The sequence below is a fragment of the Thunnus albacares genome, chromosome 17 (assembly GCF_914725855.1).
Source record: "Thunnus albacares chromosome 17, fThuAlb1.1, whole genome shotgun sequence".
In the NCBI taxonomy this organism is placed as follows: domain Eukaryota; kingdom Metazoa; phylum Chordata; class Actinopteri; order Scombriformes; family Scombridae; genus Thunnus; species Thunnus albacares.
This window is the reverse complement of record NC_058122.1, coordinates 7,082,788-7,101,486: the sequence shown is the minus strand read 5'-3', so window position 1 is coordinate 7,101,486 and position 18,699 is coordinate 7,082,788. Positions and strand designations below refer to the sequence as shown.

At 41.0% G+C, this 18,699-nt stretch overlaps 3 protein-coding genes across 4 annotated transcripts; 2 read left to right on the top strand and 1 right to left on the bottom strand.

The window, feature by feature from the left end:
- The first annotated feature begins 803 nt into the window (after window positions 1–803).
- Window positions 804–6,695, top strand: mcm5 (minichromosome maintenance complex component 5). The gene is made up of 16 exons (XM_044331606.1): window positions 804–1,139; window positions 1,880–2,006; window positions 2,108–2,236; window positions 2,330–2,502; window positions 2,648–2,803; window positions 2,998–3,167; window positions 3,276–3,447; window positions 3,561–3,672; window positions 4,193–4,336; window positions 4,426–4,491; window positions 4,572–4,748; window positions 4,865–4,977; window positions 5,087–5,215; window positions 5,331–5,473; window positions 5,855–5,982; window positions 6,306–6,695. The coding sequence occupies exons 1-16, from the start codon at window positions 967–969 to the stop codon at window positions 6,405–6,407; spliced, it is 2,214 nt and encodes a 737-aa protein (XP_044187541.1). The 5' UTR covers window positions 804–966; the 3' UTR covers window positions 6,408–6,695.
- A 111-nt stretch (window positions 6,696–6,806) lies between these two features.
- Window positions 6,807–9,340, bottom strand: hmox1a (heme oxygenase 1a). Its single transcript, XM_044331643.1, has 6 exons — window positions 9,213–9,340; window positions 9,065–9,123; window positions 8,848–8,959; window positions 8,538–8,753; window positions 8,180–8,452; window positions 6,807–7,655 (listed from the first exon to the last, which is right to left on the bottom strand). Exons 2-6 carry the CDS (start codon window positions 9,112–9,114, stop codon window positions 7,497–7,499), a joined length of 810 nt encoding a protein of 269 aa, XP_044187578.1. The 5' UTR covers window positions 9,115–9,123; window positions 9,213–9,340; the 3' UTR covers window positions 6,807–7,496.
- A 2,366-nt stretch (window positions 9,341–11,706) lies between these two features.
- On the top strand, window positions 11,707–18,639 carry foxred2 (FAD-dependent oxidoreductase domain containing 2). Of its 2 annotated transcripts, none has more exons than XM_044331609.1 (10): window positions 11,707–11,863; window positions 12,755–12,972; window positions 13,117–13,422; window positions 13,528–13,779; window positions 14,483–14,806; window positions 14,986–15,152; window positions 15,449–15,614; window positions 15,906–16,132; window positions 16,250–16,420; window positions 17,811–18,639. In XM_044331609.1, exons 2-10 carry the CDS (start codon window positions 12,758–12,760, stop codon window positions 18,041–18,043), a joined length of 2,061 nt encoding a protein of 686 aa, XP_044187544.1. In that variant the 5' UTR covers window positions 11,707–11,863; window positions 12,755–12,757; the 3' UTR covers window positions 18,044–18,639. The 2 variants fall into 2 exon arrangements, with proteins under 2 accessions (XP_044187544.1, XP_044187545.1); XM_044331610.1 differs by having other exon boundaries at window positions 12,752–12,972.
- Window positions 18,640–18,699: the final 60 nt, after the last annotated feature.

The window sequence follows — 18,699 nt, the reverse complement described above, 5'->3', positions numbered from 1 at the left end:
AGTCTGCATGATTTTGTGACATCACAGCTAGTTTTGGATCAGCATGTAACTTAAAATCTGGTTCAGCAACTTGAAACGAAAGTGCCAACACACTGAGAATTGACTTAGTAGGAGACTATTGTGTCCAGTTTCAAACAATTCTATTCATTGATTCTGTATCTTTCAGTGAGGGAAGATGAACAGCAGAAAGAAAGACATTGTAAGAATCTCTAACAATTAAATTGAACTTCTGGAAAATCCATATCAGACAGAAATTATTCAAAGCAGAGTATTTTTGTCTTAAAACATGTTTGGAGGGGATATTTAATTTTCATGTGTTAAAACAAACAGACATTGGTCTTTCAGGGAAGCTTTGTAAATAATGGATGAATATTGTTTGACAGTCTAACTAGTCATCGAAAATCATAACATCATTCATTAATGTCACATGATGCCTTAAATACAGACCTTGTTTACCTTTATTTTACTGTCACTATATCTCCATTGTGAACACTACACTCTAAATCCTGTCACGACAGATAGCTCCTGAAGAACAGCGTGAACACTTATTATTTAGGATGGTGAATGTATTTATGTGTGAGATGTGATTGCAGTTTGCACTTTGAAGGTTCATCCAAGCTTCTTTGTGACACATGCCTCGGTGTTTCCTCCTCCTCTCTTGTCTTTTTCGCGCCATCACTGCTTACAAGCCCCACCCTTATATTGAAGTCACGCCACCGCGGAGCCGCTTTGACCAATAACAACAGGTCCCTTTTCCTTTCAGCCAATGAGAGGACAGGAGAGGGCGGTGCTAGGAGCGACTCGCGGGAAAGAGACGGAAAGGAGTTCAGTTTTTGCCGCGAAAGGAAACCCTGAGCAGCTTTGTCTCTGGCAGTTGATACCTATCGCGTGTTTCCTTTAACCAAGAAAAACTAGTATCCGACCCGAGTTTTATTTGTACCGTTTTGTTCACCGACGTCCTTCAGCATGTCTGGCTTTGACGACCCGGGAGTTTATTACAGCGACAGCTTCGGAGGAGGAGAGGGACACGGCGTGGATGAAGGCGGACAGAAGCGGATCCAGATCAAGAAACGGTTCCGTGAATTCCTCCGGCAGTTCAGAGAGGGGACCGACCGCACCGGCTTCACATACAAATACAGGTGACATTACCGGCTGCACGTGTAAACAAACGATAAAGGGACATCATAATGAGGGACTGTACAAAAGTTATTGGGGTGAGCAGGTGAGGGGGGGGTCTCATTAGCTAAAACAAAAAAAGATAGATAACAGTTATATAACCTATGGGTTATATATCCAGTGGGTGAACCAACACCTGTTTTACACATAAAGCTCAGTTAACTTGTGATGAGCAGTACTGTGTAGCATTATAATGTCTTCTGTAGCTCTGGAGGAAACTATCAAAGTCTGAATATAACCCTGATGATGTCATCGAGGTCATCTAAGTTTGGGTTTGAGACTTGAGAAGTTTTAACAGAACGACTGCAAGTGAGGAGCTTGAAAGAAGTGGGCATGAAGGAGGCTCTGAGGAGAAACTGCTTTGAGTTGCATTATGGGAAATGTAGGATCCAGCTGGCAGTAGCTAAATTCACACTAGAGACTACATGTTATAGGATATTTTTGCCTCTGCTGCTAAAAACAGCCAGCAATCTGGTTTTTACAGCTGGCATTCAGATGCTCTGAGTAGTAAATAGCAAATTCCATGTCATCAGGCAGTTTTGTCTAATTTACATTTGTATGGTGGCTTGTTTTTACAAGCTTGGAAAAATGTGACTCTCCCTTTTTAAAAAGCATGCAGTGGCACTACTCAGATCTTTGTCAAACAGTCTATTAGCATAACATAGATTATTGTTAAGTGACATGCATGTTTTTGTTTTTACAGAGATGAGCTGAAGAGACACTACACCCTGGGGGATTACTGGGTAGAGGTGGAGATGGAGGACCTCGCCAGCTTTGACGAGGATCTGTCGGACTGTCTTTACAAGCTGCCTACGGAGAACCTGCCGCTGGTAGGTCATCAGTACACTGAAGATTGACCCCCTTCTTTAAGTCTCTCTGTGTCCAGTTTATCACGATTATTCTCATCTTCACACTTTGGTCTCATTTCCAGCTGGAGGAAGCTGCAAAGGAAGTAGCCGATGAGGTGACCCGCCCCCGGCCTGTCGGGGAGGAGACGGTGCAGGACATCCAGGTCATGCTGAAGAGTGACGCGCATCAGGCTTCCATTCGCAACCTCAAGGTAAAACATACCTACACGCCTCTTTGTGTCTCATACTGTCATAGTTACCGCTGACAATTTGATCACATTTTTTGTCATTTCTCTCCCTTATAGTCTGAGCAGGTGTCCCGTCTGGTGAAGGTACACGGCATCATCATCTCAGCCACGGCGGTGAAGGCGAAGGCCACCAAGGTGTGTCTGCAGTGTCGCGGCTGTCGCTCAGTCATCAACAACATCCCTCTGCCTCCAGGCCTGCAGGGTTACGCTCTGCCACGCAAGTGCAACACGTGAGTATGACCATCAGGAGCAGTAGACATGTGTATGTAGAAATTACAACTTCAACTTGACCTCCTCACACAGACGATTGGAAAGCTGAGGCATGAGGTTTGTTATCGGTTTTTATTACGTCCAACATATGTTGTGTTTTCTCAGTGAGAATCCTGGAAGGGTGAAGTGTCCCGTGGACCCCTACTTCATCGTCCCGGACCGCTGTACTTGCGTTGACTTCCAGACGCTCCGCCTGCAGGAGTCTCCAGATGCTGTGCCGCACGGAGAAATGCCCCGTCACCTACAGCTCTACTGTGACAGGTGAGGAACAGAAGCTAAAGAAACATTATATTTCATCTCTGTATTGCAGAGTTTTCTCACGTTTTCTGTTCGGCAAACTTTATTTCAGCTCTTCATTACAACAGTACTTGTACCGTACTGCTGCTGCTGTTGTGCTTCTACATTATGAGAAATGTGAGGGACTGCTAACTCAGCATTTCTCCTCCTCCTCTCAGGTATCTGTGTGACCGTGTGGTCCCAGGAAACAGAGTGACCATCATGGGAATCTACTCCATCAAAAAGATGGCCGCTACAAAGACCAAAGGCAAAGAGAAGAGCGCTGGTGTGGGCATCCGTTCATCCTACCTGCGAGTGGTCGGCATCCAGATCGACACAGAAGGAGCAGGTGAATTTCTGCACTGAGACCCTCATGTGTTGATAAATGTGATTCTAGCATGTAGGAGGAGAATCAGAGGCCCTGGTGAGATGCTCATGTTTTCTTCGTCTCTTCCAGGTCGTGGTGCTACTGGATCTGTCTCTCCGCAGGAAGAGGAGGAACTGAGAGCTCTGGCTGCTTCTCCTAACATCTACGCCTCTCTGGCACGCTCCGTAGCTCCCTCCATCTACGGCAGTGACGATCTGAAAAAGGCCATCACCTGTCTGCTGTTCGGAGGTTCAAGGAAGAGGTGAGGCCGCTGGATGTAGATGGAAAAATCAAGTACTCCAATCCATCAGTAAGGTTTACTGTAAATCTTCTCCCCTGCATGTTAAGTAATGCTGTTTATTTCTTGTCCTCCAGGCTGCCGGATGGTCTCACTCGCAGGGGAGACATCAACCTGCTGATGCTGGGAGATCCTGGTACAGCCAAGTCTCAGCTGCTCAAGTTTGTGGAGAGGTGCTCACCTATTGGGGTAATTATCTGTTCTCCTGAGCTTTATGTAACAGAAAAAAATGAGAGCTGCAATAACGATTATTTTCATTATCGATTCATCTGATTGAGATTATTTTCTTTATATGACCGATTTAATCATTTGGTCAATGAAACATCAGAAAATGGTAAACACCCAATATGCTAGAGCACAAGATTATGTCATCTGATGTCTTATTTTGTGCAACCAACAGTCCAGACCCCCCAAATATTAAACTTACTTGGTCATAAATTTATAATAATTTATGACTAAGAAAAGCAACATAATCTCAAATTTGAGAGCCTTGAAGCAGCGATTCTTTTTGGCATTTTTGCTTGAAAACCTTTGCTTGATTAGTCAATTATCAAAGTGGATGCAGAATAATTTTCTGCAGATCGACTAATCAATTAATTGATTAATAGTTGCAGCTCTAGAAAAAATCATAACCTTTTTTATTCAGAGTCTGAATAAAATATATCTGGACCGGACTTCATCATTAATGGTGTGATGTTTGTGCCGTCAGGTTTATACCTCAGGAAAGGGAAGCAGTGCTGCTGGTCTGACTGCTTCTGTGTTGAGGGACCCGAACACTCGTGGATTCATCATGGAGGGAGGAGCCATGGTGCTGGCTGACGGCGGAGTTGTATGCATTGATGAGTTTGACAAGGTAAGAAGAGTTTGAGTAGCAGGAGTTGTGTATATTTAACTTCATAGCTGCTCTGAGATTAAAAACTAAACTGTACTTGTGTTCTTCAGATGAGAGAAGATGACAGAGTGGCCATCCATGAAGCCATGGAGCAACAGACTATCTCCATCGCCAAGGTAAGAACTGTTTATGTTGATTTAAAAGCATGGTGTCTTTACTTTACTGACTTGGTTCACTAACATGTTGACTCTTCCAGGCTGGCATCACCACCACTCTGAACTCTCGCTGCTCAGTGCTGGCTGCAGCCAACTCCGTGTTCGGCCGCTGGGATGACACAAAGGGAGAGGACAACATTGACTTTATGCCCACCATCTTGTCCCGTTTTGACATGATCTTCATCATCAAAGACCAGCATGACCAGCAGAGAGACATGGTAAGGAGGCTCATGTGTGACTGATGCTTTTGACTGGAAGTTTACTGCTTTAAATCTCCAAAAGCAACATAAACATTTAATATTGAAATGTAATGTTTATACTTCTCTGCTTGTAGACACTGGCTCGTCACGTGATGAATGTTCACCTGAGTGCTCAGACACAGACGGAGGGTGTTGAAGGCGAGATTCCACTGGCCACCTTTAAGAAATACATTGCCTATGCCAGAACGTGAGTCTGTCTGATTTTTCTTATAACAACACAAAAGCTAAATCAGTCTTCATTCGAGCGATTGTGTCTGCTTCCCTCATTAAGTTAATGTCTGAATGTCTGCTTACAGTAAATGTGGCCCTCGGCTGTCTGCCGCTGCTGCAGAGAAGCTGAAAAACAGATACGTGGTGATGAGAAGCGGCGCAAGAGAGCATGAAAGAGAGACTGACAAAAGACCCTCCATCCCCATCACCGTCAGGTATATTTATATGTCGTCTTTTCATCTTTTACATCTTACACATCAGTGATGAACATGTATGTTTTACTCCGCTTTCGATGCTCTCCAGTAATCATTAATGCTTCTGCTTTTTCAGGCAGCTGGAGGCTGTTGTGCGTATCTCAGAGTCTCTGGCCAAGATGAAGCTGCAGGCCGTGGCTGGAGAGGAAGAGATTGATGAGGCCCTCAGACTCTTCCAGGTTTCCACACTGGACGCTGCGCTGTCCGGCAGCCTGTCAGGTGTGTGTTTATTACATGAACATATAAACATCTGTGGTATTTGACTTTCAGCATTGTAAAGTAAAACTACATAAATGAATACCTACAGTGTGCAAACATCAAAGTAATTACTGCTTTTAGTGTAGGTTTAATGTCTATCTGTCCATATTGACCTCGTGATTATTAACCAGGGGTCCTTGTGTCACAGAGAGAACTTCTGCATTTAGGTGCTATGTTTTTTGTTTTTTTTTTATGAATCCACATGAGTCACCTGTAACAGCTGAACAGTTAGCTAAAGGTTCTGGTTAAATTGTTAAAAGTAATGAATAAACAGTTAAAATAGTTATAAATCATAAACCGTTCAAATAGTTAGAGTAACCGTGTATTTTTTTTTTTTTGCAGGAGTGGAGGGCTTCACTACTCAGGAGGATCAGGAAATGATCTCACGCATTGAGAAGCAGCTGAAGAGACGCTTTGCTATCGGCTCGCAGGTGTCCGAGCACAGCATCGTCCAAGACTTCACCAAACAGGTCAGTATGAGAACATCATAAGAGAGGACAACGACACATAAAGTACATTAAAACACTCACACACAGCTTTAGTGCTATTTTGATTTCTTCTGAAAGAGAAAATACCGGGTAGATATGGAACCAAATAGCTTCCTGGACTTGAGTCTCTGTCAGCTCTCCTGTGTTCCATGAATATGGGAAGTAACTGTTTCCAAAAAGACAAAAGAGTACATGTTTCAGTCCAGTAATTGAGTCTCTTGTTTGATTTAAAAAGCAATTCAACAACTTAATGATCATTTAGTTCTGAGTCCTGTGAATAATCTCTTCTGTTCGCCTCTCTGCAGAAGTATCCAGAGCACGCCATCTTCAAAGTCCTCCACCTGATGTTGAGGAGGGGAGAGCTTCAACACCGCATGCAGAGAAAAGTGCTCTACAGAGTCAAGTAGAGCAGACTGTGCTCTAACACATATCCATATTGTTCTTGATGTAAATAGTTTTTTCCTATTCGTGCTCTTCTGTATTTGCAAGTAGACGTCTTAATCTCTTCTGAAACCTGTTTGAAACTGTTGGATCTGGATTCATTGCAGCGACTGTCTGATCACATGGATCAGGGTGTAAACTTGAAAACATGTTTAGGGTGTCACTGTTCAGCTGGTAATGATGCTTTGTATCAACACAGAGGTGATGTCAAGTGTCTGCATGCTCTGTAAAGAATTAAAGTATTTGAAATCATACTGAGACTTCAAGTTTTTAGCCATGCTTTAATGATCCCCTGACTTCACCTTCAGCACCACCAGCAGGTTTACATTCATGGTTTTGAGTGAATAATGATGATGACTACTGGATGGATATCCATGAAATTAAGTTTATTAACAAATCATTGGAAAAACTTACAATTACATCATCCTCAGCTTGTTTATTACTAATTAGTAAAATGTTGGCATGTCAAGTCAGTTTTATTTATATAGTCCAATATCACAGTTTAGCCTCAAGAGGCTTTACAATATTAACAACATAGACCCTGAAATTGGATAAGTAGAAACAGAACAGATGGAAGAGCAACAGAAGAGGGATCTCTCTCTCTCTCAGGATGGACAGAACGCAGTAGATGCTGTTTGTACAGAACAGATGCAAATGGCAAAATGAAAATGAGGAGAATCGGGATGACAAAATTAAAGATTGATAACATATGAAGAATATGATCATGATGACGTGCTCTGAACATTGTTAGCATGCCGACATCTGCTCGACGCACCACTGCGCTAAAGTACAGCCATGGAGAGCTCGGCTGTAGACTTGTTCAAATTCAAATTTTATCAGACACTAAAATCATAAAAGATGAGTTATGAAGACAATGTTAATGTAAGATTGATAAAATATATACAAATTACATTTGACAAGTACATTATATTTCAGTAAATCACCGTTTCAGCTGTGATTCTCTAGTTAATGGATGAGACAAATTACAGTCTTCATTTGTTGCGTTATGTAATGTGAGTAAAGTGCTGTTTGTGCATATCAAGTGCTGGCAATGACTACACGGCGTAGATTCCCACTCCAATAGTGGCCAGTGCGACACACAATCCCACAGTGAACTGCATGATGGGTGAAGAAGGGAAGTTGACGGTGTTGTTCTTTGATTGGTCCACCGTCTCTGTTGTGACACTCAGCATTTTCTGTAAGTCATCAAAAACCTGGGGCAGGAGGGGCAAGGCAGAAAAATAGTCAGCAAGTTCTTTAACATGCTTGCTCTGCATGTTTCTGCTCAGATCAGGTTCCTCTTTTCAATAGTTTCACTTTTGTTGCCAAAAGTGACTCCACATTGTTCATCTCTGAAGTTAATTCAGACTTTAAATCTGCTCTTTAATTTCTCAATTTCTCACCCTGGATGTAAAGCTGAGCAATACATCAACATAATATCAATATCAGGATATGAGACTAGATATCGTTTTAGATTTTGGATATCATGATATGGCATAATTGTTCTTTTCCTGGTTTTAAAGGCCGCATTACAGTAAAGTGATGTCATTTTCTGAACTTAACAGACTGTTCTAGCTGCTCTATTATTCATCTTTACTCACTTAGTCATTATATACACATTACTGATGACTACTCATTGTGTAAACATTTTGTGAAAGTACCAATAGTCATCCCTACAATATTGTTGCAATATTGATATCGAGGTATTTGGTCAATATTTGATTTTGTGCAGCCCTACCTGGATGTTGAACTCAAAGGAAGCAACCGCCTCCTCCAGCAACTTCGCCTTCTCCTCCTCCGTCAGCTCGATGCTGTTCATGCGGCTCCTGTACAGCTGCTTGAAGCGGTTGGGGCTGGTCACGCCGGGGAAGGAGAAAAACGAAAGCCCCTCTTTGCTGCTCAGGCCGAGAGATTTCTGGGTAATTTTCCCCAGCACTTGTCCTCCTGACAGATCGCCAAGATAGCGAGTGTAGGCGTGGGCCACCAAAAGCCCCGGGTTCTCCCTACCAACCTGTAAAAGAGTGCATTTACATTAATAAATCATTTCACAACAGTCCCATCCTGAATATTGAGTGAATGTCTTCTCTTGCGCTCACCTGTCGTAGTCTCTGTTCATATCTCTGTGTGGCTGCGGGAACAATCACCCTCTTTCTCCACTCTGAGCCGAAAAAATACTCCAGGTCTCTTTCCAGAGATTCCAAACGAGCGAGTTCCTGGGGGAAGTATATCGGAGCAACAGCTGGATGGGAAGAGTTTCTGTCCAGCTCCTCCTCTAGTGCCTTGTAGATCTCATACAGGGAACACAGCAGGACCTGACAGAAGCATAAACTGGATTATTCACTGCTCAGGACTTTCTTTATAACCACAAATGTGTTAAAGTCAAGCCAGATAGTGAACAGAGCTTACCTTGTACTGCAGCAGGGTGACCTCTCCCTTCTGATAACTCAACATGAGCTCTGTGTTTTCAGCTCTGATGTGGGTGTCCTTTGTGGCTGCTTTAATCTGCTCTGATAAATCACTGATTCAACACAGAAAAGACACAATTATTAAGACGGAACTTTCAAAGTGTAAAATCATATCCAGGTAAGCAGATGTGTGTTTTAAAAACTCAGAGGAACCTTACCTGCCCGGTTCCTCTGTGTCATATTTCCTTGCGCTCTTCATGGTCTCCATCTCTGCAGACTGTATGAAATGGTTGATTTGGTTTAATAAAACACATTTGATATGAATAACAACACATGTAACAATGTATATAACGCGTTTATATTTACCTGTGATGAATCGAAGTCTTCTCACGGTTACGCTGTTTGGAATATGTTCGCTTGACAGTTGTCACTTCCTCTGAGTTGAGAGTCCAGTGTGGCCTCTCAGCTCCGTCCTGCCTCTTTTATACATGCATGATGTGCTGTAGCTGCTGAGTCAAAAGGGAAGTGTGACTGCTGACTCACATTACTCAGGCTGTTTTGGCTTAACATGACAGAGCAAATGTGTGAATGAGTTGCAGAAAACATGATAAGGCAGAAATCAAAAGCTCAGTTAAAGACAAGTTTTCTGGTAAAAGAATCCTCAGAGGTAAGAGCTGTTCTTCACTACAATGTTGAACTACTTGTACTTTGCTTAAGTATTTTCATTTTATACGACTTTATGCTTCAACCTGACTTCTTTTCAGGGGGAAATTTGCACTTTTTAGTCCACTACATCTGTGTGACAGTTAATAGTTACTTTACAGATTAACAGTTTAATCACAAAATATAATGAGCTTATAAAATATGATGCAGTTCTCTACCATTAAACTAACTAGTAGTACATTGTATTAATCTGTAGTAATATCCAATAATATAACATAATATACTACAATAATAAAAAACCCTGAAAGGAACCGTTCAGCATACTTTAAAGTACATTTTGCTTTTATTAAAGTAACATTTTGAATTCAGGACTTTTACTCACAATGGACTATTTTTAGACTGTGGTATTTCCTCTTTTACTTAAATAAAGGATCTAAATACTGCTTCCACCACTGATAACACTTGTGGCACAGAGATACACCAAATACGTCATTTTGTTTCACAGTGATCACAGATGAAATAGTCAAACAATGTAAAATACCCCAAATATTCAGACACACATAAACAGCCCTCTTGACCATTTGTAGACATACTTTATTAGTACAAGTATGTCTGCAGGCGTACTACTGAATGTGAAGGGCTTGTGCTGTAGGCGGAGACCACTTAATGGGAGGTTGTATTTGTAAGTAAATATTTATTCCTGTCTCACCTGGAAAAAAGTTTAACAAAAACTACAAGAACTGTTGAATGATCTTCCAGGTACGACTACTTTCTTCAAGGTCACAAACATCATCTACATGAGGGTGAGTAAAGGTCTTTATCAGAAAGAATATTATTTGTTTGAATGGTTGAAGTAAAACATTAGATACGTTTAAATGATGTTATGAGCATACAGGCTACTCTGAGTAACAGGTCTGTCATATGTCATTAACTATCTGCAACGATGAAGACAATGCAGAAAGGTTTGTTTGGACTTTTTAAAAGTAAAACATAAAGTAAATATAAATGATGTAATGGGAAACTGTTACACTAAGTATTAGTTCACTTTGTATAGCACTTTTCATACAGTGGTTTTAACTCAAGGTGCTGTACACATAAGACAAACATTAAACATAAGAAAGAAAAACATTAAATATGTTAACAATAAAAAAAAAGATCAATATACAATAAAAATAGTTAGTTACATAGTAACATACATTCACCATGAAAGTGGCAAACTACAAATACTGAAAGTGTAAATGGCAGTTAAAATGGAAGTACTGAGTACTGTACTGAGTGTTTCAGTGTACGTGCCGAGTGAAACTGATGAATCTGTTTAGATTAAAGAAGGAAGTTGAAGATTCAGTTAAAGTTCAAGCACTGTTGAAATAAGTGTGAGTGATAAATTCAGCTGCGTTGAAGTGAAAGTCCTAAAAGAAATGTGTGCATTTGTTCAAGTTTATAAACTGAAAGATGGTGTCAGTTAAAACATATATTTTTTAAACTCAGAGAGAAAGAGAGTAAAGCTATATAGTTATGGCCAGGAGGATATTCCACTGAAGTGAAATAAAATGTCATTGGTGGAGGAAGTACTCAGATCCTTTATTCCAGTAAAAGTACCAATGCAACAATTTAAAAAATCTGCCAATACAAGTAAAAGTCCTACATTTAAAATGCAACATAAGAAAAATTATGTTTTTCTTCTTGTTCCTCCAGTTGAATGTCTGAGTTTCACTATGCAAAGTCATCTTTGAGTGAGTGACTTTATATCTAGAGGGCTGTTTTCACATTCATGGAGGAAAACAGAAAGTTTATCTACGTTCACCTTAAATCTGAATGATTTGTGACATCACAACTAATTTGGAGCCAATCATGGTTAAATATGCAATTTTTAAGCCTCCAGTTCACATATAATGAAAAATGCACTTTCTAAAGAAGCATCTTGTTCAGAAGTTAAACTTTAAAAATGAATAAATATTTGCATATTCATGGATGGATTTTTATGTCTTCAAACTTTCCCGGAGGGGTCTTAAAGTTCATGCAATATATGACACACACACACATCCCCCACAGGAAATTGGACAGATAATATAGGGCATCTTTTATGCAGTAGGCCTACACTCTCCTATCCTATTCTACTCTATTCTTTTCTATGCTGTTTTCTAATCACGCCCCCTTTATGCAAGCAGCGCTCCATTGGTTTTTTGTCATCCTGAGGGGAAGTGGGTTGAGCTAGTGGATTTTCAGAGGGGAGTTCACATACACTCATGTAAGGCGTTTTAAAAATGCAAGATAGTAAACATGTAGCTGTGTCGTCGGGTTTGCTACATGCTGAACCACAGATGTCGCGCGCGAGGGATCGACTCATATAAAAGGTAACGCAGGTGTCCACGTTTACATGTTGGCGACCTCACATCTGCTTCAGCGGGCTATGGCAGCCGCCGCATCCTCAACACAGTGACATAACATCGGCTGGAGAGTTCGTGGAGAGCCGGGGGATTCCTACCAAGAGCCTGCTGCGCTTTCTTCGCATGTTTACACCTATTTGGAGTCGCTACTTTATATCATTAGCTACCTATGTAGTTTGGGGTCATCATACTTTAATGTTGAATTTGTATATACATGAGCCAGAGTGCAGGATGTAAGGAAAGTTGCCTGTAATGGCCCAAATACCCATGCAGGCTTCCTTTAAACCCATTTGATAGCAAGCTTGGCATAGTTTTTGCATGAAAAAAACATGTAAAGCTCCTTTCTGTATGTCTCAGCAGGAGATTATATGGTTCTACATTGTTCTATTTTTTTTATTATTATTAAACCTTTATTAAACCAGGTGAGTCTCATTGAGATTATAAGGGGGAGCCCTGGCAAAAATAGCAGCAATACAGTGTTTCAAACAACATACAAGCAAACATTATAATCACATAAAACAAACATACAGAATCCTAAAAAAGACAGAGAGGAGGAAACAGATCCAGCTAAGGAAGCAATTACAAATTCCACCTGAGTTTGCCTCCAAACCGTTCACTGCATTTTAAAATGCTCTGATTGGGATCAGCTCATGTAGCTGCAAATCTGTCAGCAAGGTGTTCCAGGCTGCAAGGGCAGAGAACATAAAGGGCTGTTTGCCAAATTCAGTGCACGTGTTGCATATAAATGTTCAGTGAATTATATTTGTTGCACTATTTTATTGTTATTATTGATTTATTGTGTGATTTTTATCCTGTCATTATTTAGACACTTGCACTGCGCTGTCTCTCGTCCAGCAGGTTATGGATTCGAGCCTCCCTTGTTTGATCCTCTTCATCCTGATTGGCCTTGTTAAATGCTCTGTTGATGACCACCATCACAACAGTACCCATCACTATGATTACTGTGTGCTTGGAGCTGGGCCTGCAGGACTGCAGATGGGACACTTCCTTTCCAAGGCTAAAAGAGACTACATCATCCTGGAGAGGAACTCAGGACCGGGCAGCTTCTTTAACAAGTAAGTTGTCAAAGCTTCTCATATGGTGGGCAGTGGAGCTTGAGCCATAATGGGGAAATGGAAATGCAGCACAAGAAAATTGTACTCGACTATCCTCCTGCCCTGAATCACATTTGACACATGCTTTCTCTGTTCTGTGTGGAGATATCCCAGGCACAGGAAGCTCATTAGCATTAACAAGATCCACACAGGAAGGCTGAACCGAGAGTTCAACCTGCGCCACGATTGGAACTCGCTGCTGAGTGATAAACCCGACCTCCTGTTCAAGCGAGTCAGCAGTGAGTTTTACCCACCAGCTGATGCCTTCCCAGTCTACCTGTCCATGTTTGTGAAGGAGCTCGGGCTGAGGGTCCGGTATGGTGTGGATGTTGGAAGGATCAGGGTAGTGCAGTCAGCCACCAGCAGGACTTACATCCTGACTGATCAACATGCGATGGACTACAAATGCAGGTATTTTGCATTATACTCAACGTGAGATGAAAAATTCACATGTGAAAGACAACTTTGAAGGATTGTGGATCACATGATGTTGTGGTGGTGTCCTCTCTCCCTCAGCGTCCTTCTGGTAGCCACAGGTTTGTGGGTTCCTCAGGAGGTAGAGTTTGTCGGCTCTGACCTGGTTGAGGGCTATGAGTCCATCTCCACTAACCCTGAGGACTATAAGGATCAGGTTGTCCTTATTCTGGGCAAGGGGAACTCTGCTTTTGAAACAGCCCAGAGCATCCTGGGAAGAGCAAGTCATGTCCACATGGTCAGTCGCAGCCCTGTTCGACTGGCTTGGCAAACACATTATGTGGGAGATCTCAGGTAAAGCTAAGGATTTGATCACTTCATTACTTATCTCTTCTGCCTCTATAATTTTGCTGTAATTCTACATCACTGGTTTCCAACCTCATTTTTCAGACGAACCCCAACAGCCCTATCAACACAATACAGCATGTTCCACATGTTCATTTTAATTCATTTTAAACCAAATGTTGTTTAACATTATTAACTTTATTAAAGTGGATTTTGTTGCAATCGTTTTTCATGCAATTGACCTGTCAGTGTGCAGATTGATTTAGTCAAGTTTAGATTCATACTTTTATTTTATTTTTTTCATTCACAACCATTTCTCTATTACTTTTAGCTAACTATTTCATCTGTTTAGCTTTTATTTTAAGGTACAACTTTTTATCCATCACTTGTAACTCTATTTAAGTGATTTATCCATTACTTTTAGCCAACTGTTTAGACTCCTCTGCTCACTTGCTAACTAGCGTTAATACACTCTCAGGTACAACATGTAGTGTTCAGGTGTTATAGCATACTAAATATGTGGATGTATTTTTAAAATCAAATTATAATTTCAAATTTTTCCATGCAGCTCCTGGCAACTGCAGAAGTACCCCTGGTTAGGAATGAACTGTTCTGCATTAATCCTTTGCATATATCAACTTCACCAACTGTTCTGTATTGGAGCTTTTCAGTATCATGAATGTAAATTGAACTATTGTTTTTGTTTTGTCAGAGCTGTGAATAATGAGCTGATAGACACATACCAGCTGAAGTCCCTTGACGGGTTAGTGGAAGCACACCTGGAGAAAATAGTTATTGCTCAACGCAAGGAGAAAGGCAGCAGGAGAAAAGGCAGAAAACAACACAGCAAAGAGAAGAAGGGACAGTTGTATGTGACTTTAAATAAGTACATACAAAACCAGAAAGAAAAGAACGGCTCTGATGTGACAGCAGAAGAACTGCCGGGGTATCACATTGACAACTTCTCCATGCGAAAGCCCTACGACCGAGTAATTCGATGCCTTGGATTCCGATTCAACTTCAGCATATTTGACAGGTAGGTATATTCATGTAACATGGTAATCTTACTATATTGTGTCAATATCCATGCATTAATGTACTGTCCTGTTAACGAACACACTCTCTTATATTGCTATGTTTTAAAAAGTGCTGTTTTTTTGACAATATTAAGTTGTTTTTCTTTATTCTTAATTCTTAATTCTTTAATCTTCCTAGCTCTGCCTGCCCACCGAACAGTGCAAATGCGAGAGGGAGGTTGCCAGCAGTGACACCCTGGTATGAAGGTCAAGACACCCCGGGTTTGTTTGTACTGGGAACTGCTGCCCACTCCAGAGACTACCGCTCATCTGCTGGCGGGTTCATCCATGGGTTCCGTTATACAGGTGAAAGTCCTACAGATATTGGTAATTTTGTGACATTTCGAGCATTTCAAGCTTTTTTTTTTGTTTAAAAAAAGGCCCTGTCCTTCATTCATACACAGCACATCTTGGTCTGTGTAGTCTGATTCCAACACAATGTGGTTATAGTACAAAAATGTGTCACAATTGGAATTTAGATCAATTGGGTACCCCGTTGTGCATTCAAATATGTCACTTCCTCTTTGCTGCATCAAATATGTGCCAGTTCTACCAAAAATCAATGTGATGTCTAATTGAACTGTTTGGATCTTCTGCCACAGTGCGAGCTGTACATCGTGTACTTGAACATCGTTACCATAGCAACCTGTGGCCATCTACAAAGCTGTTGACAACACAGCTGCAGTCCTGGATTCTGAAGCGGGTCGGCGAGGCCTCTGGGCCGTACCAAATGTTTGAGGTCCTTGGGGACATTATACTGCTCCGAGGGTAAGCAGATATTATTTTGATGTTACAGGTAATAATAACATGGATGATATTCACAAAGATAAAGTCAAATTGTTTGTAATTAGATGAATGTAACAACAGGTTATTCATCTTATAAATGTCCCTCCTCTGTACTCATTACATATTATTCTCCTCAAAGGAGTAAAATCACAAAATTATCTTATATGTATATTATTATATTATGCTGGAAATTACATCTTATCTACTAAGCTACAGTTACATCCTTTTCATGCTCATCATATCTTGGTCCTTTGTTCTGCTCTTGACTCAAAGCTCTCACTGTGAATACGTGGAAGAGTTTCCACTCCAGGCCTTGCCTCAGTTCTCCTCTCTCTCGGGCCATGAGGTGTCCAACCATGGACTGGTGATTCTGGTCATGCAGTACGGGAAGAAGAAGATTGACTATCTGGGTCGTGGCAGGGCAGTAACAGACTGGACCAAAGCTTGGAAATCCCACTTTCTCCACCCGGTTTTATACTACTATGATACACTTCCTACTGGTGAGTAGAGTCCTGCTGCCATTAGAGGGTTAAAGTTCGTTTTAGGAAAAGAGTCACAGCAGTTTTGACAGGTAATGAATTCTGTATTAAGATTGACACAATCATTTTTTTTCCCAGAGGAAGAAATGAAGCACCGTCCCCATGGTTGGCCTTTACCGAGGCCCAAGGCAATTCATCACATGGTTGAGGACTTTCTTGCAGAATGGGAGAGTCCCATATCACACATCCAGCCACTGCGGCGCTTCCTGGAACACTGTGTCCAGACTGACCTCAGAGCCTTCTATGCAGGTAAAGCAGCATGTTGACAGCTGATCTGCTCCTAGCCCCATTAAATATGTTTATTGATTTAAACTGTACATGTAAGGCTCATCATTCTCAGTTTTTCACCAAAAAATGCTCAGATTTCTTTAAAAAAAAAAAAAGAAAAGGAGATATTTTAAAGTAAACAGGGTCCTCAATGCAATGAACACGGCTCAAAAAAAAAATGTTATTGAGACTGAGTAAATAAATGGGGACATAATACATAAGAGCTGCAGATTATCCCTCATAATAATCAATAAAATAGTATTGCCCTACAAATACTATGTTAAAAATATTACTCTCACACAAATGTTTTAATTAATTATTTTTTAATCTATTTATTATGTTTTGTAATATATAAAATAAACACATTTTTAATGAGCCCCCTTTGCACAGCATATGGCAACAAATGGAGGACAGCGTGCCATGCTGATATACGGTTTAATTTCATATAAACATTTACAACCATGGCATGTCTGCAGTTCATCAGTACAGTAGCGGTGGACTGCCTGAGGTGTTGCAGTTGACTTTTTTGCCACTTTCCTTTAACCTGCATGTTAACTTTTATAATGTGCGTGCGATTTTCTACCTGTTGTATAAAGTTGAGAATATTTATTGACTCGATCATGTGTTCAGGTGTCGGTGGAGAGAGTAATGACACTACAGATACAGAAAAAGACCCACTAGAATCGTGCCCCTCTCTGAAAATACAACATGTAATGTAGCGATGATGCATCGTCTAGTAAACTGTGGCCTCTGTCAGTAGAGAAACTGATGGAAACCAGACATTCACAATTGAGATTTTAAATAGTTAAACTGTCCTGCACATCCACACAGGTGCCCTTTATTCAGGCTGATTACACCTCTGGAATTTATGCGAGGTCATCAAACTGCACATGCTTGTGGCAATAGTAAAGTTGTACAACTAACTAGAAGAAGAGTCAGGGGCGTCTGTACTCCCACACAGTCCTGAGAAGAGGTCTGAATAGGCAAAATAAGTGAAAACACCGGTGGGGATGACCATGCATGTGTAAGGCTTTTAAAAACAGACAGACAAACAGAAAAATGCAGCCAAAATAAAAATGTGGACCAAGAAATTAAAGATACTGTCCATTAGTTTGCTATCTGATATATTCTTTAGTAGTAGTGTGGGAAGTTGCATCTTGAAGGTTAAATTCACACTGGATCACAATTGCAGAAAATCAAAAATGAAACTTTTAAGCATGTTGCATTTCTAAGCCACACCTTCAATCAATGATGTCACAGCAGGTTTTTTTTTTTTTCCTGTGACAGCTGGTGGCGACACCTGATGGTGATGTCACTGGTTGTCGAGCAGACGGCGGTGCGACTCATTCCTGTGTTTTCTCCTGTCTTTTAGAATCATGTTTCCGCTTCTCCCTTACCCACCGCAAGCCGCCGTTGTTTTGCCGCCAAGGATACTTGAAGCAGCAGGGTGTCGCTCACAGCAGTCAGCTGAGGCAGCACTTCTTCGGCACGGGACTGATGCCTACTGAGCAGGATGCGGACACATCAGGGGCTGACACCGCATTCTCTAACTACCTGGCACAAGCTGGAGCCTCCATGTCTTCAGGATTGAAACTTGACTTCTGATTGTTTTACCTAAGTGTGTTAAAGCTATGCCTATGGCACCATTTAGGTCCCTCTGACTTTCTACCTCCAGCACCCATATAATAATCCCCTCCATGAAACCAAATATCTTGACAGAACACCATCCTACAAATCAGTGGTCCCTGACCTTTTTGGCTTGTGCAACCCCTCGTCACCACTGAAGTGTTTCAACCAAAGAGTGATTTTCCTTGCTTTAGTTTCATTACATTAATGGGTCCTAAAGAAGTAAAACTATCCTGCAGTTCACAAGAAAAAAAAAGCAGATACGAGGAAAGTCTGAAAAAAAAACTTTGTGTGTAGTTTTCCTCTTCTGTTAATCATCTCACAGCGAATTATTGTGCGACCTCTTGGGGACCCAAACTGCTGCTTATCATTGGAGAGTCACCAAGTTCCTCGAAAGCTCCCTTTTTATTATTATTATTCCTCACAGAATATTGATATACACTATAATGTGCCATTTCATATCACAAGAATCCAGATGTGTGTCTATGTATGTGAATCTATAAAGGTGGAGGGTGGGTGTTACAACATGATTATGCATTATACATTTTACATATTACCTGATTAAATTAAACACATTGAAGAGGAAATGCAGTCTGTTTTTACTCACACGAATATGTTTTGTGAAGGGATTTTAC

Coding starts and splice junctions, on each gene's coding strand:
- foxred2 (XM_044331609.1), top strand. CDS start 12,758: ATGGATTCGAGCCTCCCTTGTTTGATCCTCTTCATCCTGATTGGCCTT. Junction 15,153..15,448: donor CCATGGGTTCCGTTATACAG/GTGAAAGTCCTA, acceptor CTTCTGCCACAG/TGCGAGCTGTACATCGTGTA. Junction 16,421..17,810: donor CCTCAGAGCCTTCTATGCAG/GTAAAGCAGCAT, acceptor CCTGTCTTTTAG/AATCATGTTTCCGCTTCTCC.
- mcm5 (XM_044331606.1), top strand. CDS start 967: ATGTCTGGCTTTGACGACCCGGGAGTTTATTACAGCGACAGCTTCGGA. Junction 1,140..1,879: donor GGCTTCACATACAAATACAG/GTGACATTACCG, acceptor TTGTTTTTACAG/AGATGAGCTGAAGAGACACT. Junction 2,007..2,107: donor CTACGGAGAACCTGCCGCTG/GTAGGTCATCAG, acceptor TCTCATTTCCAG/CTGGAGGAAGCTGCAAAGGA.
- hmox1a (XM_044331643.1), bottom strand. CDS start 9,114: ATGGAGACCATGAAGAGCGCAAGGAAATATGACACAGAGGAACCGGGC. Junction 8,754..8,847: donor TCACCCTGCTGCAGTACAAG/GTAAGCTCTGTT, acceptor TGCTTCTGTCAG/GTCCTGCTGTGTTCCCTGTA. Junction 7,656..8,179: donor CCTTTGAGTTCAACATCCAG/GTAGGGCTGCAC, acceptor CTCCTGCCCCAG/GTTTTTGATGACTTACAGAA.